This window comes from Kogia breviceps, chromosome 18 (genome assembly GCF_026419965.1).
Source record: "Kogia breviceps isolate mKogBre1 chromosome 18, mKogBre1 haplotype 1, whole genome shotgun sequence".
In the NCBI taxonomy this organism is placed as follows: Eukaryota; Metazoa; Chordata; class Mammalia; order Artiodactyla; family Physeteridae; genus Kogia; species Kogia breviceps.
This window is the reverse complement of record NC_081327.1, coordinates 16820427-16835829: the sequence shown is the minus strand read 5'-3', so window position 1 is coordinate 16835829 and position 15403 is coordinate 16820427. Positions and strand designations below refer to the sequence as shown.

The window sequence follows — 15403 nt, the reverse complement described above, 5'->3', positions numbered from 1 at the left end:
AAAAGATACTAGTTTGTTTTTCTGATTATGCCATGTAGTTTAATGAGTTCTCCTTGGAGATCTGTGTTGGCTATGTTATGATGTATTGACTTAATACTATTAAATGGATACATTTATATCACTCAGGTAGCAGCTGAGCCCACTGATGAGATGCAGCTTGTGTTGAGATAGACCCCTGGCCGGGCCAGAAAGGAATGCCCAGCTCTGCCCCCTGTGTCCATTCTGCTTTTTCTGCGTCTCCAGGGTCAGTCTGCATTTAGGCGTGAGCCCTGGAAGCTGGCGCTTGCCTGCCTCTGCATAAAAAAAAGAGGAGACTCATTCTTGTCTTCAGTTAATTGAGGGCATGTGTCCAGGAAGGTGTTTGGCAGGCAGATATCGAGAGATAGCTGTGGGGTAGTGGAGGGCAGGGGTCCGATGGTGCAGTAGGGAACTTAATCTCCTAAGGAAGCGATGTTAACCTTTCTCAAGGCCCCTTTCAGGAGGCAGTTCATCCTTGTGCTTAGGAGCAGGAGGTCTGGAGCCAGATTGCCTGGCTTCAAATCCTGCTTCTACTGAATATTAGCTGTGCAGCCTTGGGCAACAAACTTCACCTTTCTGTCCCTTAGGCTCCTCATCTGTGAAATGAGGTAGTAATAGGTCTCACCCTGTAAGGGGAATTTAAGGACTAAATGATTTAATACTTGTGCATAGTTTAAGCCCTAGCAGAATCTGAGTCAGTGTGTCTGAATCCATTCTAATGAAATTCTATTTTGACTTCTCTGACCTGCATGACAGTGATGATAGCAAAAACTTAACAGTGCTTACTGTGTACAGGGAGATGTTCTGCATGCTTTACATACACTGTCTTTGATTCTTAACCTTTGTCCAAAATTATGTGAATTTATTTGTCTTTGCAGCCTCTGGCAGTCATCGTATGCCCTGGGTGGAAAAAGGCCCAATTAATTTTTGAATTATTGGGAGAGTGTAGCATGTTCTCCAGGCCTGTTCATCCTGTGGTATTAACAATTGGACTCCACAAAGATGAAGCCAAAAATATGAAGCTTCCAAGGGGGTGTAAGCATCCTTTCCAAGCTATTTGGTTTTCCCTAGAGAACACAGTGGACGCCTGCTCAGGCAGGCCTGGGAGCCTGGGAGCCAGCACTGACCCGGGGCTTGTGTGACCATCAGCCAGGCTTCGCTTGTCAATTACCGATCAGTGTTGGTGGTGAGGGTTTACTCTTGGCTTACGTCTGTTTTACTGAGAAAACTAAGTCTTTTCATTCATTTATCAACTGTTTTTTAAAAACTTACTGTTTATTAGCTGTTGACTAAAACCACCCCCTGCCTTTCAGGAGCTCAGAACCTGGTGGGAACGTAGGTATTTAGTCAGACAGTACAGGGGCAGCCTGGGCAGGCCTCTTCTCACACCCACCTGAGTAAGAAACACAGGGTTTATTTCATGGAAAGGCATTTCTAGAAAGTATATGGAATCTTAGCAAAGGAAATGTTAGAAAAACCTGTGGGAAATCTAAGGTGTTAACTGTGTTTTCTTTTAAAATGTAGGCAATGTAATTGTTACAACACCACATAGCCTCCTGAGACTTCTCAAATATCAAAGCTTGTTATTTCTTAGACTCTGTCACCTGATTTTGGATGAAGTGGAAGTATTATTCTCTGAAGCTAATGAACAAGTAAGTATGGCATTTATTTAGATGTCATTACTACTCAGAAATATATATATATATATATATATATATGTAAAATTAAAGTCTTTTTAATTTTAATTAAATTTAATTGGGAAGAAGCTGGTTAATCTAAAAAAATTTTCCCTTTAACTGCTGTAATTAAGAGGAGAGAACGTTTATCTGAATTTTCTACCCAATGTTAAAGTTCTCTTTGAAGAGCAAAATTTCTTTCCCAGGGAAATTTTCTAAAATCAATATTTTTCTGGTTATGTAAACAATAATTTTATTTTAGAAAATTTGAGAAATAGAGAAGAACATTTGAAAAACCCCAACATCCATAATCTTATGCTCAGAGGTAACCACTGTTACTATTTTAGAGTATTTCTTTCCTTTTTGTAATTCCTGTGTCTATTGATATATATATAATTAATAATATCAGGACCTTATTTCATGTATTAGTCTGTAACTTGCATTTCAGTGAACAGCATTGTGAGTATTGCTACTAACTGTTCTCTAGCATGATTGTTATTGGCTATGTGGTATTGAACCCTGTGGACATAATTTATTTTCTGATTGTCTTATATTTGGACATTTAGCATCATTTGTGTGTATGTGTGTAGCTGAAGAAACGTCTTTCCGCACATGTTTTCTTAGGATAAATTCCTAGGAAGGGGATTAATGGATCAAAGGCTATGAATTCTTAAAAGGCACTTGTTGGAAGCAGTGTAACATGAAGATCAGGAGCATTCCTTTGGCAGCAGCAGTGGCCCCAAGGTCAAGCCCAGGCTTTGTTACTTGCTGACTGTCTCAGTTCTTACTTGCAAAGCTAGCATCTGGAACACTGCCTTGTTGAGTGGCGCTCTGAAAGTGTAGATGGCTTTGCTCTCCCTCTGGCAGCGTGCCTCCACGCCACACTGCCCGCACCCCTGGCAGTAGGAGGCCCTTGTCCAGCTGTCTTTTCTAGGCTGATTGTGACACGTGGCATCTGATTTGCTTAATCTGTATTTCCTTGATTACTTTGTTAAATTGAGCATTAATTCATACTGGCCATTTGTACCCATTCTTCTAGGAGATGCTTGTTCATTTCCTTTGCTTGTTTTCTTTCACTGGGAATCATCTTTTTCTAACGAGTTTGTAGAAGTTTTTATATAATAAGGCTGTTCATCCTTTGTTACCCGTGTTGCCCGTATTTACCTAGATGTTTGTTTTACTTTTGTCTCTACATAAACATTCTTCCCTTTTGGCTTTTTCTTTTACTTTCATGTTTAAAGACCTTTCCCACTCTGAGAACAGAAAATATACATTCCTTACCTTTTATGTTCTGTCAAACTAATTATTAGTTTCTTCTGAAATAAAAATGAAATTAATTATGCTGATTTTTTAGATATTTCCTATATTAGATAACTTTAAAAAAAATATTGAAGTTGAAGAAAGAGAATCTGCCCCACATCAGATTGTCGCAGTTGGAGTTCATTGGAACAGACATATAGAGCAGTTAATCAAGGAGTTCATGAACGACCCCTACATTGTGATCACAGCCATGGAGGAGGCAGCCCTCTATGGCAGCGTCCAACAGGTAAAGAGTCCTGGGTGTGTGTGGTGGGGGGTTGGTGAGCACAAGCAAGTAACCTTTATTCATGGCTTAATGTTAAAAGATTATAAGGGCTTCCCTGGTGGCGCAGTGGTTGAGAATCCGCCTGCCGATGCAGGAGACACGGGTTCGTGCCCTGGTCCGGGAGGATCCCACATGCCGCGGAGCAACTGAGCCTGTGAGCCATGGCCGCTGGGCCTGCGCGTCCGGAGCCTGTGCTCCGCAACGGGAGAGGCCACAACAGTGAGAGGCCCGCACACCGCAAAAAAAAAAAAAGATTATAGCATTAACTTCATTTACAATCGGTAATTGTGTATTTAAATTTATATTGCTTTTCTATTAAAATTATGACTTTGCCATAAAAGGTAAAACTGGAGCACCTTGAACATTTTTTAAAAATCCCACTGTTTCTGCATTTCATTACCAGGTAGTACATCTTTGCCTGGAATGTGAAAAGACCTCCACTTTACTCCAAACTCTTGATTTCGTTCCAAGTCAGGCACAAAAGACCTTGATCTTCACCGGTTCTGTAGCTGAAACAGAGATAGTGTGTAAGGTGAGCCCTTCCACACAAGAAACGTTCTTACTGCTTGTTTAAACTGTGGTTGAATCTTGAGTCACCAGAGAATTACTTGGGGTAGTTACGTATTTGACAGGGAAATAAAATTTTACAAGTTCAGTATCAGTCAGAATGGGCTCTGCCACAAAGCACTGGTGGCAGTAACAAAGGACAGCAGGAGGCCTGACACCGAGAGGAGGAGCCAGGCGTGTGGGAGGAGCCTTCCCATGGAAGCCAGCGGTCCACGGTCCACGAGGGGAACCTGGCAGAGCACGAAAAGGATCTGGTTCATGAAGAAGTGCCAACATCTTCTGAACCCTCTATTTAAGAAAGTAGAGACAATAATGCTAAAATGTATCGTCATTTAGCCAAAAAAAGCCAAATAAATTGGCTAAAGATGTATTTAATCTAATTGTGTATAAATTAATGCTAAAGTGTAGAAGTGAGGCCAAATACAAAAGAATCAGTAGTGCACCCACCTTTAGCAAAAATGAACTAGCAGGTATAGTGAAAAACAACAGTACCCTCTTGACAATAGTACCATAAATTTCATGTATACGTATACATATCTCTACAGATAATCTGTGTAGGTAAATATACATACAAACAAGTATATATGCATGCACATATATGTATGTACACGTTGTTTTAAAAGGGAGGAAAATAGTTTTAGCGAAATAATGTTTGTTCCACTGGAGCAAGTTTTTAGATATAAACCATAGAATTTTGAAAATATATTTCTTTAAATTTTACAACCATTTCATTCTTAGAATTAGTGGATCAGTGAGGTGAGACCCTCACAGATAATTTTAAATGATTTGTATTGATAATTATTGATGAAAAATTATCTTCAAGCTTGTGTTCCTGACTATGAACTGGCCCCTTTGGTTTCATCTTTAGGTAGTAGAAAGCAGTTCCATATTTTGCTTGAAAATGCATAAAGAAATGATTTTTAATTTAAAAAGTGTTTCAGAACAGTGGAAGAAGAAGTTAAGTTCTGGGTCTCACATTGTATTAGGTAAGTATTTTAATTTCTACTTGTATTTAGAGAAGGCCGAGCTAATAGGAATTATGTCTTCAATTCGTTAATTTATTTACCTCTTCTCCAAATTTCTCATCATTTCCCAGATTTATTGAGAATGTATTAGTAATGTGAATTTCAAAGTGAAAATTAACCTTGACTAAGATTTTGATACTGAGGTGGAATCCAAGTGTCTCAGGTTAGTGGGCAGCGGCCCTTGGTCTAGCCGTGCTCCTTGCAGTTCCAGCTTAAGGATCACTGTCATATGTATATGCCTATGATGAAGCTTGTCGTAAATGGTTGTTAAATTTAATATTGGAAATATAAAAGTCAAAATGTATAAAATAAGTGAAAACTATATGGGCAGCCAAGATTTGTAATAGAGGCATTTTTCGAGTTAAAAAGGAGACCACTTTTCTCTGGAATTTAATTACTGGGCTTTGAAATTTGGGGAAAAGAAATGGGAAGGAAGTTTCTTTGCATCTGAAAAGTAAAATGCAGTAGAGAAGTGTTTTGAAGTATGGTTCCTGGAATTGTTCTGTAAAGTATGTGCAGTAAAATTCCAGCTTCATTTGAAATTGTCCAAATCCTTTTCTCCAGCCTTAACAGACGATTGCATACCACTCTTGGCCATCACCGATGCCACGTGTGTGATTCACTTCAGCTTTCCTTCCTCGCCAAAAATTTTTGGTGGACGCCTGTACTGCATGTCTGATCATTTTCAGAGTTTAACTGAACAGGTTTGATTAATTTATATTACCATTTAATATGTCACTGGCATTTTCCACATAATGACAAATTCAGAGTCCAGAAAGTTTGATCATTTAGACTGGTATGGATGATCCACTGCCTTTATTCACCCCCAATTTTAAGGGTTCTCCTGCAGAACGGGGAGATAAAAAAACCAAATCTGTATTGCTGCTGACGGAGAGAAATGCCTGCCACGCAGTTGGTGTCCTGCGCTACTTGGAGCGAGCAGATAGCAAGATTCCTTCAGAGCTGTACGAGTTTACTGCAGGGGTTCTGGAAGCCAAAGAAGATAAAAAAGCCAGAAGGCCTCTTTGTCCGTATCTTAAGGCTTTTGGTTTTTGCAAGTAAGCCAGTCATCTTTTTTTTATAACTGACATGTAACATACAGTAAACTGCACAGATGATAAGTTTACAGCTTGATTGTTATATGTGTATGCAACCCATGTGAGCTACTACCCAGCTCTGAGGGAGCCCCTGCAAGATCCCCTCCTGCTCCTTCCCAGTATGCTCTTCCTCCGGAAGTAACCACCCTGATTCTACCTACCAGCGTTGACTAATTTTGCCTGTTTTAGAATTTTATATAAATGGAATTGTAGTGTGCTCAGTCTATCAATACCGTCTGTGGCATTCATCCATGTTGTTGCATGTATTGGTATTTTATTTATTTATTTATTTTGTGGCTCAGAATTCTATTGTGTGGGGACTTCCCTGGTGGTCCAGTGGTAGAGAATCCGCCTTCCAATGCAGGGGACGCAGGCTCGATCCCTGGTCGGGAAACTAGCATCCCACATCCCTCAGGGCAACTAAGCCCGTGTGCCACAACTACTGAGCTCACTCACCTCAACTAGAGAGCCCCCGCGTGCCACAAACTGCTACAGGGTCCACATGCTCTGGAACCTGCGCCACAACTGGAGAGAGAAAACCCACACGCCACAACTAGAGAGAAGCCCGCGTGCCGCAGTGAAGAGCCCGCGCACCACAACAGAAGATCCCAAGTACAGCAACGAAGATCCCGTGTGCTGCGATTAAGACCTGATGCAGCAAAATAAATAAATAAATATTTTTTAAAAATTCTTTTGTATGAATATATCATGATGTATATATCCATTCCACTCTTGACGGGCCTGTGAGTTGTATTATATATGGAGCTGCCGTGAACACTCTTGTACGTGTCCTTTTCTGGAAATATGCACCCGTTTCTCTTGGGCATATGTTATACTCTGGAGTGGTATTGCTGGCTCATGGGGTAGACTTGTGTTTAACTTTGCCAGAGCGGTCGTCATCTTATGATCCCACCGGGGGTGTGTGAGGGAGTTTGGGTTGCTCTGTATCCTCACCAACACTTAGTATTCATGGCGGTGCAGGGAAAACCATTGTTATTTTTATTTGCATTTCCCTAAGAATTCATGACGTTGAATGGCTTTTCACATGATTGTAGGACATTGGACATCCTTTTTTGTGAAATGCCTGTTCTGGTCTTTTGCCCATTTTTAAAATGGGGTATTTATTGGTTTATAGGAATCATTTGTTTATTCTTGATACAACTGCTTTGTCAGAGATATGCATATATGCATTGAGAAACTTCTCCCAGTCTGTGGCTTGCCTTTTCACTCTTTTAAGAGTCTTTCAATGGACAGACATTTTTGATTTTGATGAAATGTTTTATGGTTACTGTTTTATTGTGTTTTAATATAAGAAATAAATTGCCTATCTGTAGATCATGAAGACATTCTTCTGTATTTTCTTCTAGAAGAAGAAAATAGATTTAGCTTCCACATTTAGGCATATAATCTATATTGAATTAATTTTTGTGTATAGTGTTTGATATGGGGCAAGGTTTACTTTTTTCTGTATGGATAATCTCTTGCTCCAGCATTCTTTATTTAAAACACTGTTGTGTTCTCACTGAGTTGGTGCCTTTGACATAAACCAGACGATAGTATATGTGATCTATTTGTGGACTCTCTCTGTTACATTGGTCTATTCGTCTATTCTTACACCAGTACTACACTTTTTTTTTTTTTTTTTTTTTGTGGTACGCGGGCCTCTCACTGTTGTGGCCTCTCCCGTTGCGGAGCACAGGCTCCGGACGTGCAGGCTCAGCAGCCATGGCTCACGGGCCCAGCCGCTCCGCGGCATGTGGGATCTTCCCGGACTGGGGCACGAACCCGTGTCCCCTGCATTGGCAGACGGGTTCTCAACCACTGCGCCACCAGGGGAGCCCAGTACTACACTTTTTTAAGTACTGTAGCTTATAGTGGGTCTTGGGAAATGGTATTTAAGTCCTCCAACTTTGATCTTCTTCAAGGTGGTTTTGGCATTTTAAGTCTAATGCATCTCCATGTTTATTTTAGAAAGGGTTGTCAGTTTCTTCAAAAACATTACTGGAATTTTGATAAGGGCATTGATTATATGAATCAATTTGGAGAACATGGATATATCTTAACAGTCAGGAGATCCCTGAGTTAGGGATCCAGACACAATGCCAATACTTGATCAGTGGATCTCTGGGACTGAGTAGTAGATGTAGTAGTAGTAGTAGTAGTAGTAGTAGTTAGATATCTACTGATTGAATGTAATTTTAAGATAACTATTGAAATTAACTTCTTTGAATTATGTATGTTATCCAGGTTATTAGCAGAAATTTCCATTATGCCTTTAAATAAGATATTGAATTTTAAAACTGAAGCTTTAACTATTTCTCAGTTTGGGTTATGGAATGGCTCCTGGTTTAGAGGTTCATTGGCCTCTGTTGTGGGTTATACTGATGTGTTTCTGATACAGAGTCTTTATTTTGGAAGTATATTTTGTTCATTTATGTACTGCATTTAAGACTGTCTGGAGAAATAATGCAGTAACTCTGTCCTTTAAGTTTACTCGGTGCCAGTGAAATTTTAGGATCCCTTTCCACTTATTTACACATTGTTAGTGTCATCTGAAGGATTTAATTAACTTTACGGCATTTGGAATACAAGTTCTCTGATTTCGATTCTAGATTAATTTTCCTGGTGAATACTTTGAAATTCATGTTGAAAATTGTTATTGTTTTTTCCTGGTTTTAAAATCCTGTTCCTTTTTTTCAGAGACAAAAGGATCTGTCCTGATCGACACCATGTTAATCCAGAAGTAGACATGCCAAGGAAGTTGTCCAACCAAACTCTACCAGTGTTTGGATACATAAAAGTAAGTCCTATGAAAGAACGTGTCCAATGATTAATGGTCATTTTAATGAACAACTTTCATTCTTTAAGAGGTAGAATTTAATAGAATGCAATTATGACAGTATTAATTACCACCATTAACCTGACAGTAGGCACTTATTTTAAGGGTTCTTATTTCAAGGTGCCAGTTTGTTCAGAAAATCAGGATCAAATTGGAAGATACATAAACCACTTAAATTTAGGGATTTCTTAGTTATATTTTTAGAAAGAAAGTTGTTTCCCTTTGGGAACTATTAAAAATAATGTGATGGCATTTCAGATCATCCATGATTATTCCTTTGGGGAATATTCTGAGGTGCAGATAGAATTGCTGAGTTGAGTTGTCACTTTCTTGTGAATCTTTTTTTAAAAATTATTATTTTTTCTTCCTTTCTTTTTGAGTTTGCGTGTTCTGCCTTCACCTTCCCTTTCCCTTAGGGCGAGTCTGTTGTGCTCATTCATGCCTGTGCTCCTCCTTGTGTGGCTATGCTGTACTCGTTTCCTGGGGCTGTTGTACAAATACCATGAACTGGGTGCCTTAAAACAGCACCAGTTTATTCTCTCACAGTCCTGGAAGCCAGAGTTTGAAATCAAGGTGTCAGCAGGCTGTGCTCCATCTGAAGACTCCCTTTCCTGCTGCTTCCAGCTGCTGTTGACGCCAGGCGTTCCCTGGCCTGTCTTCACCTCGTGGCCACATCCCTCTGGTCTCTGCCTTCATCTTCACATCACCCTCTCCTCTTCTCTCTGTGCCTCTTACAAAGCACACTTGTCAGTGGATAAAGGGCCCACCCCCATAATCCACAGTGATCGCCTCACCCAGAGATACTTAATTACATCTGCAAACACCTTTTTTCCAAATAAGGTCACAGTCACAGATCGTGGGCATTAGCACAGAGACAGTTTTCTTTGGGGGCGTGGCGGGAGGCATGGATTACCATTCAACCCAATACAGTTTTCATTGATGAAATGATTGTTTTCTTTAATTTCTGATTATTTCCCAAGTTCTATCACCTCCTTTCTACATTTTAAAATTCTGATTTATGGGGTTCTTTTATATCATGTATCATTTTCTTAATAAGCTAAAAGGCAGCTAGTTTTGAAATTGGAGTACAGTTTTAATCTATTTTGTGGGTACATTTTTCTGGTGGCCTTCATTGTCTCTAGGGACTGTTATTCTGCTTCTTATTCTCTTTTTTATTATCGTAACTTAATATGGGATTTGACCTTAATACTTTGCTGTTGCTCATTTTTCGATAAAATTCCTTTTCCTTAAATTTGAGGAGGAGGTGTGGGTCAGGATAACTTTTCTAATTTCACAGAGTTTCCATTTCTGTTGTTTCCATGTCTGGTTAAAAAAAAAAAAAAATGAAAACACAGTTTCTGAGATTTTTGAGATACCCTGGCTCTGTGCCCCTCACCCAGGTATATCTGGCCTTTTTCTTCCTTCATCTCTCTTGTCCCTGGGTGGACAGTTTGGAGATTTCACAGGGGCCCAGCCTTCACCCACTATCCGAATGCGTGAAAGCCTTCCAGTTCAGCTGCCCTTGTCACCCAGGCCCACCGTGTTTTCAGTGAATACCTGCTGCCTCTTGTGGAATCCTCCTGTTCCTAGTCTTTCAGACGAGCTCATACCTCCCAGTGCTGCTTCCTGCACAGACAGTGATACCGTGCAGGTCTCGTGATGTGGGTGGTTTTTACTCATCTGCTATTTTTGCTGTTGTTATCTAAATTAATAGATTTTATTTTTCTGAGCAGTTTTAGTTTTACAGAAAAACTGAGCAGAAAATACAGAGATCCCCTGTACTCTCCCCCGGCAGCCCCCACCAGTTTCCCCTATTATTAACATCTTTCATTATTGTGGTACATGTGTGATAATAGATGAGCCAATATTGATAATTATTATTAACTAAAGCCTACAGTTTAAGGTTCACTCCTTGTGGTGTACGTTCTATGGGCTTTGCCAAGTGTACGATGACACGTATCCGCCATTACAGTATCGCACAGAACACTTTCACTGCCCTGAAAATCCCCTGTGCGCTCCACCTGTCCATCCCTTTACCTCTTCCCCAGAATTCCTCACAGTCACTGATCTTTTACCGTCTCTGTAGTTTTGCCTTTTTCAAAATGTCATATAGTTGCAATCATACAGGGTGTAGGTTTTTTGAACTGGCTTTTTTCATTTAGCAGTTTGCATTTAAGATTCTTCCATGCCTTTCTGTGGCTTAATAGGTTATTTTTACTGCTGAATATACTACAGTTTGTGTATCCATTCACCTATTGAAGGACATCTTGGTTGCTTCCAGTTTTGGGCGATTATGCATAATGCTAGGAGAAATATTCAAGTGCAGGTTTTTGTGTAGACAGAAGTTTTCAACTCATTTGGGTAAATACCAAAGAGTGTGACTCTTGTGTGTGATTATATATAGTAAGACTATGTTTTGCTTTGTAAGAAACTACAAAACTGTTTTCTGAAGTGACTAGACCATTTTACATTCTTACCAGCAATGAATGAATGAGACTTCTTGTTGTTCCACATCCTTGCCAGTATTGGACGTTGTCAGTGTTTTAGATCTTAACCATTCACTTAGGTGTGTAGTGGTATCTTGTTGTCCTAATTTGCAATTCCCTGATGACGTGATGCTGAGCGCCTTTTCATATGCTTATTTATCAGCTGTAATCTTCTTTGCTGAAATATCTGTGAGATAATATGTTCAGGTTTTTTGCCCATTTTTAATTGAGTTGTTTGTTTTCTTATTATTGAGTTTTAAGAGTTCTTTGTATATTTTGGATACCAGTCTTATCAGATATGTGTTTCGTAAAAATTGTCTCCCAGCCATTGGCTTGTCTTTTCATTTTCTTTATATAGTCAGCTCTTGTTATCCGTGCATTCAACCAACCTCAAATCTAAAATATTTGGCAAGCAAGACTTGAACTTGCAGTGGTCCAGCAACTATTTACATAGCATTTACATTGTATTTACAACTATTTACATAGCATTTACATTGTATGAGGTATTATGAATAATCTAGAGATGATTTAAAGTATATCCTTAGGCTGTCCTTAGGTTATATGCAAATTCTTACACCATTTTATGTAAGAGACTTAAGCATCCAAGAATTTTGGTATTCCCAGGGGGTCCTGGAACCAATCCTCCGTGGATACTGAAAGATGATTATAGTGTCATTTGGACAGCAGAAGTTTTTAATTTTAATGAAGTCCAACTTTCCAATTTTTTCTATCACAGACTGTGCTTTTGTCGTTGTATCCAAAGAGTCAGTGCCAAACCCAGGGTCACCTGGAGTTTCTCCTTTGTTATCATCCTCATCTGCTTTTATTTTGGGGTCCATGGGGATATTTTGTTAATTATGTTTTGTTGCAGTATGTCCCTGGCTTTGGCTTTGCTGTCTCACTGCTCTGTCTGTCTTTATGTGGGGGATTCAGAGAGAGTCAAAAAGTATGACACCTCACTGCGGCCACCTTCCCAGAACCCCTCTAACCAAGACCCTCCTTTTTATTTAATTTTATTTTTTACTTTATTGAAGTATAGTTGATTTTCAATGTAGTGTTAGTTTCTGTTGTACAGCAAAGACTGATTCAGATACATACATATATATATATTCTTGTTCATACTCTTTTCCATTATGGTTTATTACAGGATATTGAATATAGTTCCCTGTGCTCTACAGTAGGACCTTGTTGTTGTTTATCTGTTTCATATGTATTAGTTTGTATCTGCTAATCCCAAACTCCTAATTTATCCCTCCCCCACCCCCTTTCCTCTTTGGTAAACGTAAGTTTGTTTTCTGTGTCTGTCAGTCTGTTTCTGTTACGTAAATAAGGTCATTTGTGTCATATTTTAGATTCCATGTATAAGTGATATCATATAATATTTGTCTTTCTCTGTCTGGCTTACTTCACTCAGTATGATTATCTCTAGATCCATCCATGTTGCTGCAAATGGCATTATTTCATTCTTTTTTATGGCTGAGTGATATTCCCATGTGTATATATACCACATCTTCTTTATCCATTCATCTGTTGATGGACATTTAGGTTGCTTCCATGTCTTGACTGTTGTAAATAGTGCTGCTATGAACATTGGGGTGCATGTATCTTTTCGAATTAGAGTTTTCTCTGGATATATGCCCAGGAGTGAGATTGCTGGATCATATGCTAGCTCTATTTTTAGTTTATAAAGGAACCTCCATGCTGTTTTCCATAGCAGCTGTACCAATTTACATTCCCACCAACAGTGTAGGAGGATTCCCTTTCCTCCACATCCTCTCCAGCACTTATTGTTTGTAAACTTTTTAATGATGGCCATTCTGACCCGTGTGAGGTGGTACCTCATTGTACTTTTGATTTGTATTTCTCTAATATTTAGTGATGTGGAGGAGCATCTTTTCTTGTGCCTTTTGGCCATCTCTGTGTCTTCTTTGGAGAAATGGTCTTCTGCCCATTTTTTGATTGGGTTATTTGTTTTTGTTTTAGAGTTGTATGAGCTGTTTGTATATTTTGGAAATTAAGCCCTTGTCAGTCACATCATTTGCAAATATTTTCTTCTGTTCCATAGATTGTCTTTTCATTTTGTTTATGGTTTTCTTTGCTGTGCAAAAGCTTATAACCTTGATTAGGTCCCATTTGTGTACTTCTGTTTTTATTTCTGTTGCCTTCAGAGACTAACCTAAGAAAACATTGGTACAATTTATGTCAGAGAATGTTTTGCTTGTGTTCTCTTCTAGAAGTTTTATGGTGTCATGCCTTATATTTAAGTCTGTAAGCCATTTTGAGTTTATTTTTGTTTATGTTGTGAGGGTGTGTTCTAACTTCATTGATTTACATGCAGCTGTCCAGCTTTCCCAACACCACTGGCTGAAGAGACCATCTTTTCTTCCTTGTATATTCTTGCCTCCTTTGTTGAAGATTAATTGACTGTAGGTGTGTGGGTTTATTTCTGGGCTGTCTATTCTGTTCCATTGGTCCATATGTCTGTTTTTGTGCCAGTATCACACTGTTCTGATTACTGTAGCTTTGTATTATTGTCAGATGTCTGGGAGAGTTATGCCACCAGTTTTGTTCTTTTTCCTCAAGATTGCTTTGGAAATTCTGGGCCTTTTATGGTTCCATATATATTTTAGGATTATTCTAATTCTGTGAAAAATGTCATGGATAATTTGATAGGGATCACATTAAATCTGTAAATTGCTTTGGGTAGTATGGCCATTTTAACAATATTAATTCTTCCAATCCAAGAGCATAGGATATCTTTCTATTGAATCATCTTCAATTTCCATTATCAGTGTTTTATAGTTCTGAACATACAAGTCTTTCACATCCTTGGCCAGGTTGATTACTAAGTATTTTATTTTTAAAAGGGATTTTTTTTTTTTACTTTCCCTTTCTGATATTTCATTGTTAGTGTAATGACATGCAACAAACTTCTGTATGTTAATCTTGTATCCTGCTACCTTGCTGAGTTCATTTATCAGTTCTAGTAGTTTTTGTGTGGAATCTTCAGGGTTTTCTATATATAGTATCATGTCATCTGCCTATAATGATACTTTCACCTCTTCTCTTCCAATTTGAATGCCTTTTATTTCTTTCTCTTGTCTGATTGCTGTGGCTAGGACTTCCAATACTACATTGAATAGAAGTGGTGAGAATGGGCACACTTGTCTTGTTCCATATTTTAACAGGAAGGCTTTCACCTTACCATTGTGTTGGCTGTGGATGTGTCATAAATAGCTTTTATTATGTTGAGATATGTTCCCTCTATACCCACTCTGGTAAGAGTTTTTATCATGAATGCATGTTGAATTTTATCAGATGCTCTTTCTACATCTATTGAGATGACCATGTGGTTTTTATCTTTACTTTTGTTGATGGAGTGTATCACATTTATTGATTTGCATATGTTGAACCATCCTGTGACCCTGGGATGAATCCAGCTTTATTGTGGTGTATGATCTTTTTTATGTGTTGTTGGATTCAGTTTGCTAATATTTGATTGAGAATTTTTGCAACTATATTCATCAAAGATATTGGCCTGTTGGTAATAGTTGTTCTTCGTATGTTCGGTAGAATTCCCCAGTGAAGCCATCTGGTCCTGGACTTTTTGTTTGCAGGGAGTTTTTAAATTACATACCCCCATTCCCCTGGTTCCCAGGGTATCTGCTTTCTGTCACTATGGTTTTGTCTTTTACTGGAATTTCACATTAATGGAATTGTACAGTATGTGGTCTTTTGAGTCTGATTTCTATTACTCAGTGTATTATCTTTGAGATTCGCCTGTTTTGTTCTTTTTTATTGCTGTGTAGGATTCCACTGTATGTTTGTTCACAAATTGATGGACATTTGGGTTGTTGACAGTTTCTGGCTGCTTTGATCATTTGTTTTGCATCTTTGACAGTACATTTTCTTTTCTCTGGAGTAAGACCTAGGAGTGGAATTGCTGAGTCATATGATAAGTTTATGTTTGTAAGAAACTGCCAAACAGTTTTCTAAAGAGGTGGTACCATTCACATGCTGACCAGCACTGCATGCAAGAATTCCAGTTGGTCCACATTCTCATCAGTACTTGGTGTTCTCAGTCTGTAATTTTTGCCACTCCGTTGCATT

General features: G+C 38.8%; 1 protein-coding gene across 5 annotated transcripts in view; it reads left to right on the top strand.

Annotated features, from left to right (window-relative positions):
* The window catches only part of TDRD12 (tudor domain containing 12), an 83690-nt gene that overhangs the window by 49295 nt on the left and 18992 nt on the right, over positions 1–15403 (top strand). For 4 of the 5 annotated variants that reach the window (XM_067018478.1, XM_067018475.1, XM_067018479.1 and 1 more), the window contains 8 exons: positions 897–1053; positions 1543–1670; positions 3049–3240; positions 3683–3811; positions 4715–4832; positions 5436–5575; positions 5709–5929; positions 8669–8768. In XM_067018478.1, coding sequence (XP_066874579.1) covers positions 897–1053; positions 1543–1670; positions 3049–3240; positions 3683–3811; positions 4715–4832; positions 5436–5575; positions 5709–5929; positions 8669–8768 — 1185 coding nt within the window. Of the gene's footprint in view, positions 1–896; positions 1054–1542; positions 1671–2318; positions 2433–3048; positions 3241–3682; positions 3812–4714; positions 4833–5435; positions 5576–5708; positions 5930–8668; positions 8769–15403 lie in introns of those variants that run through there. The other variant, XM_067018480.1, reaches the window with a different exon arrangement.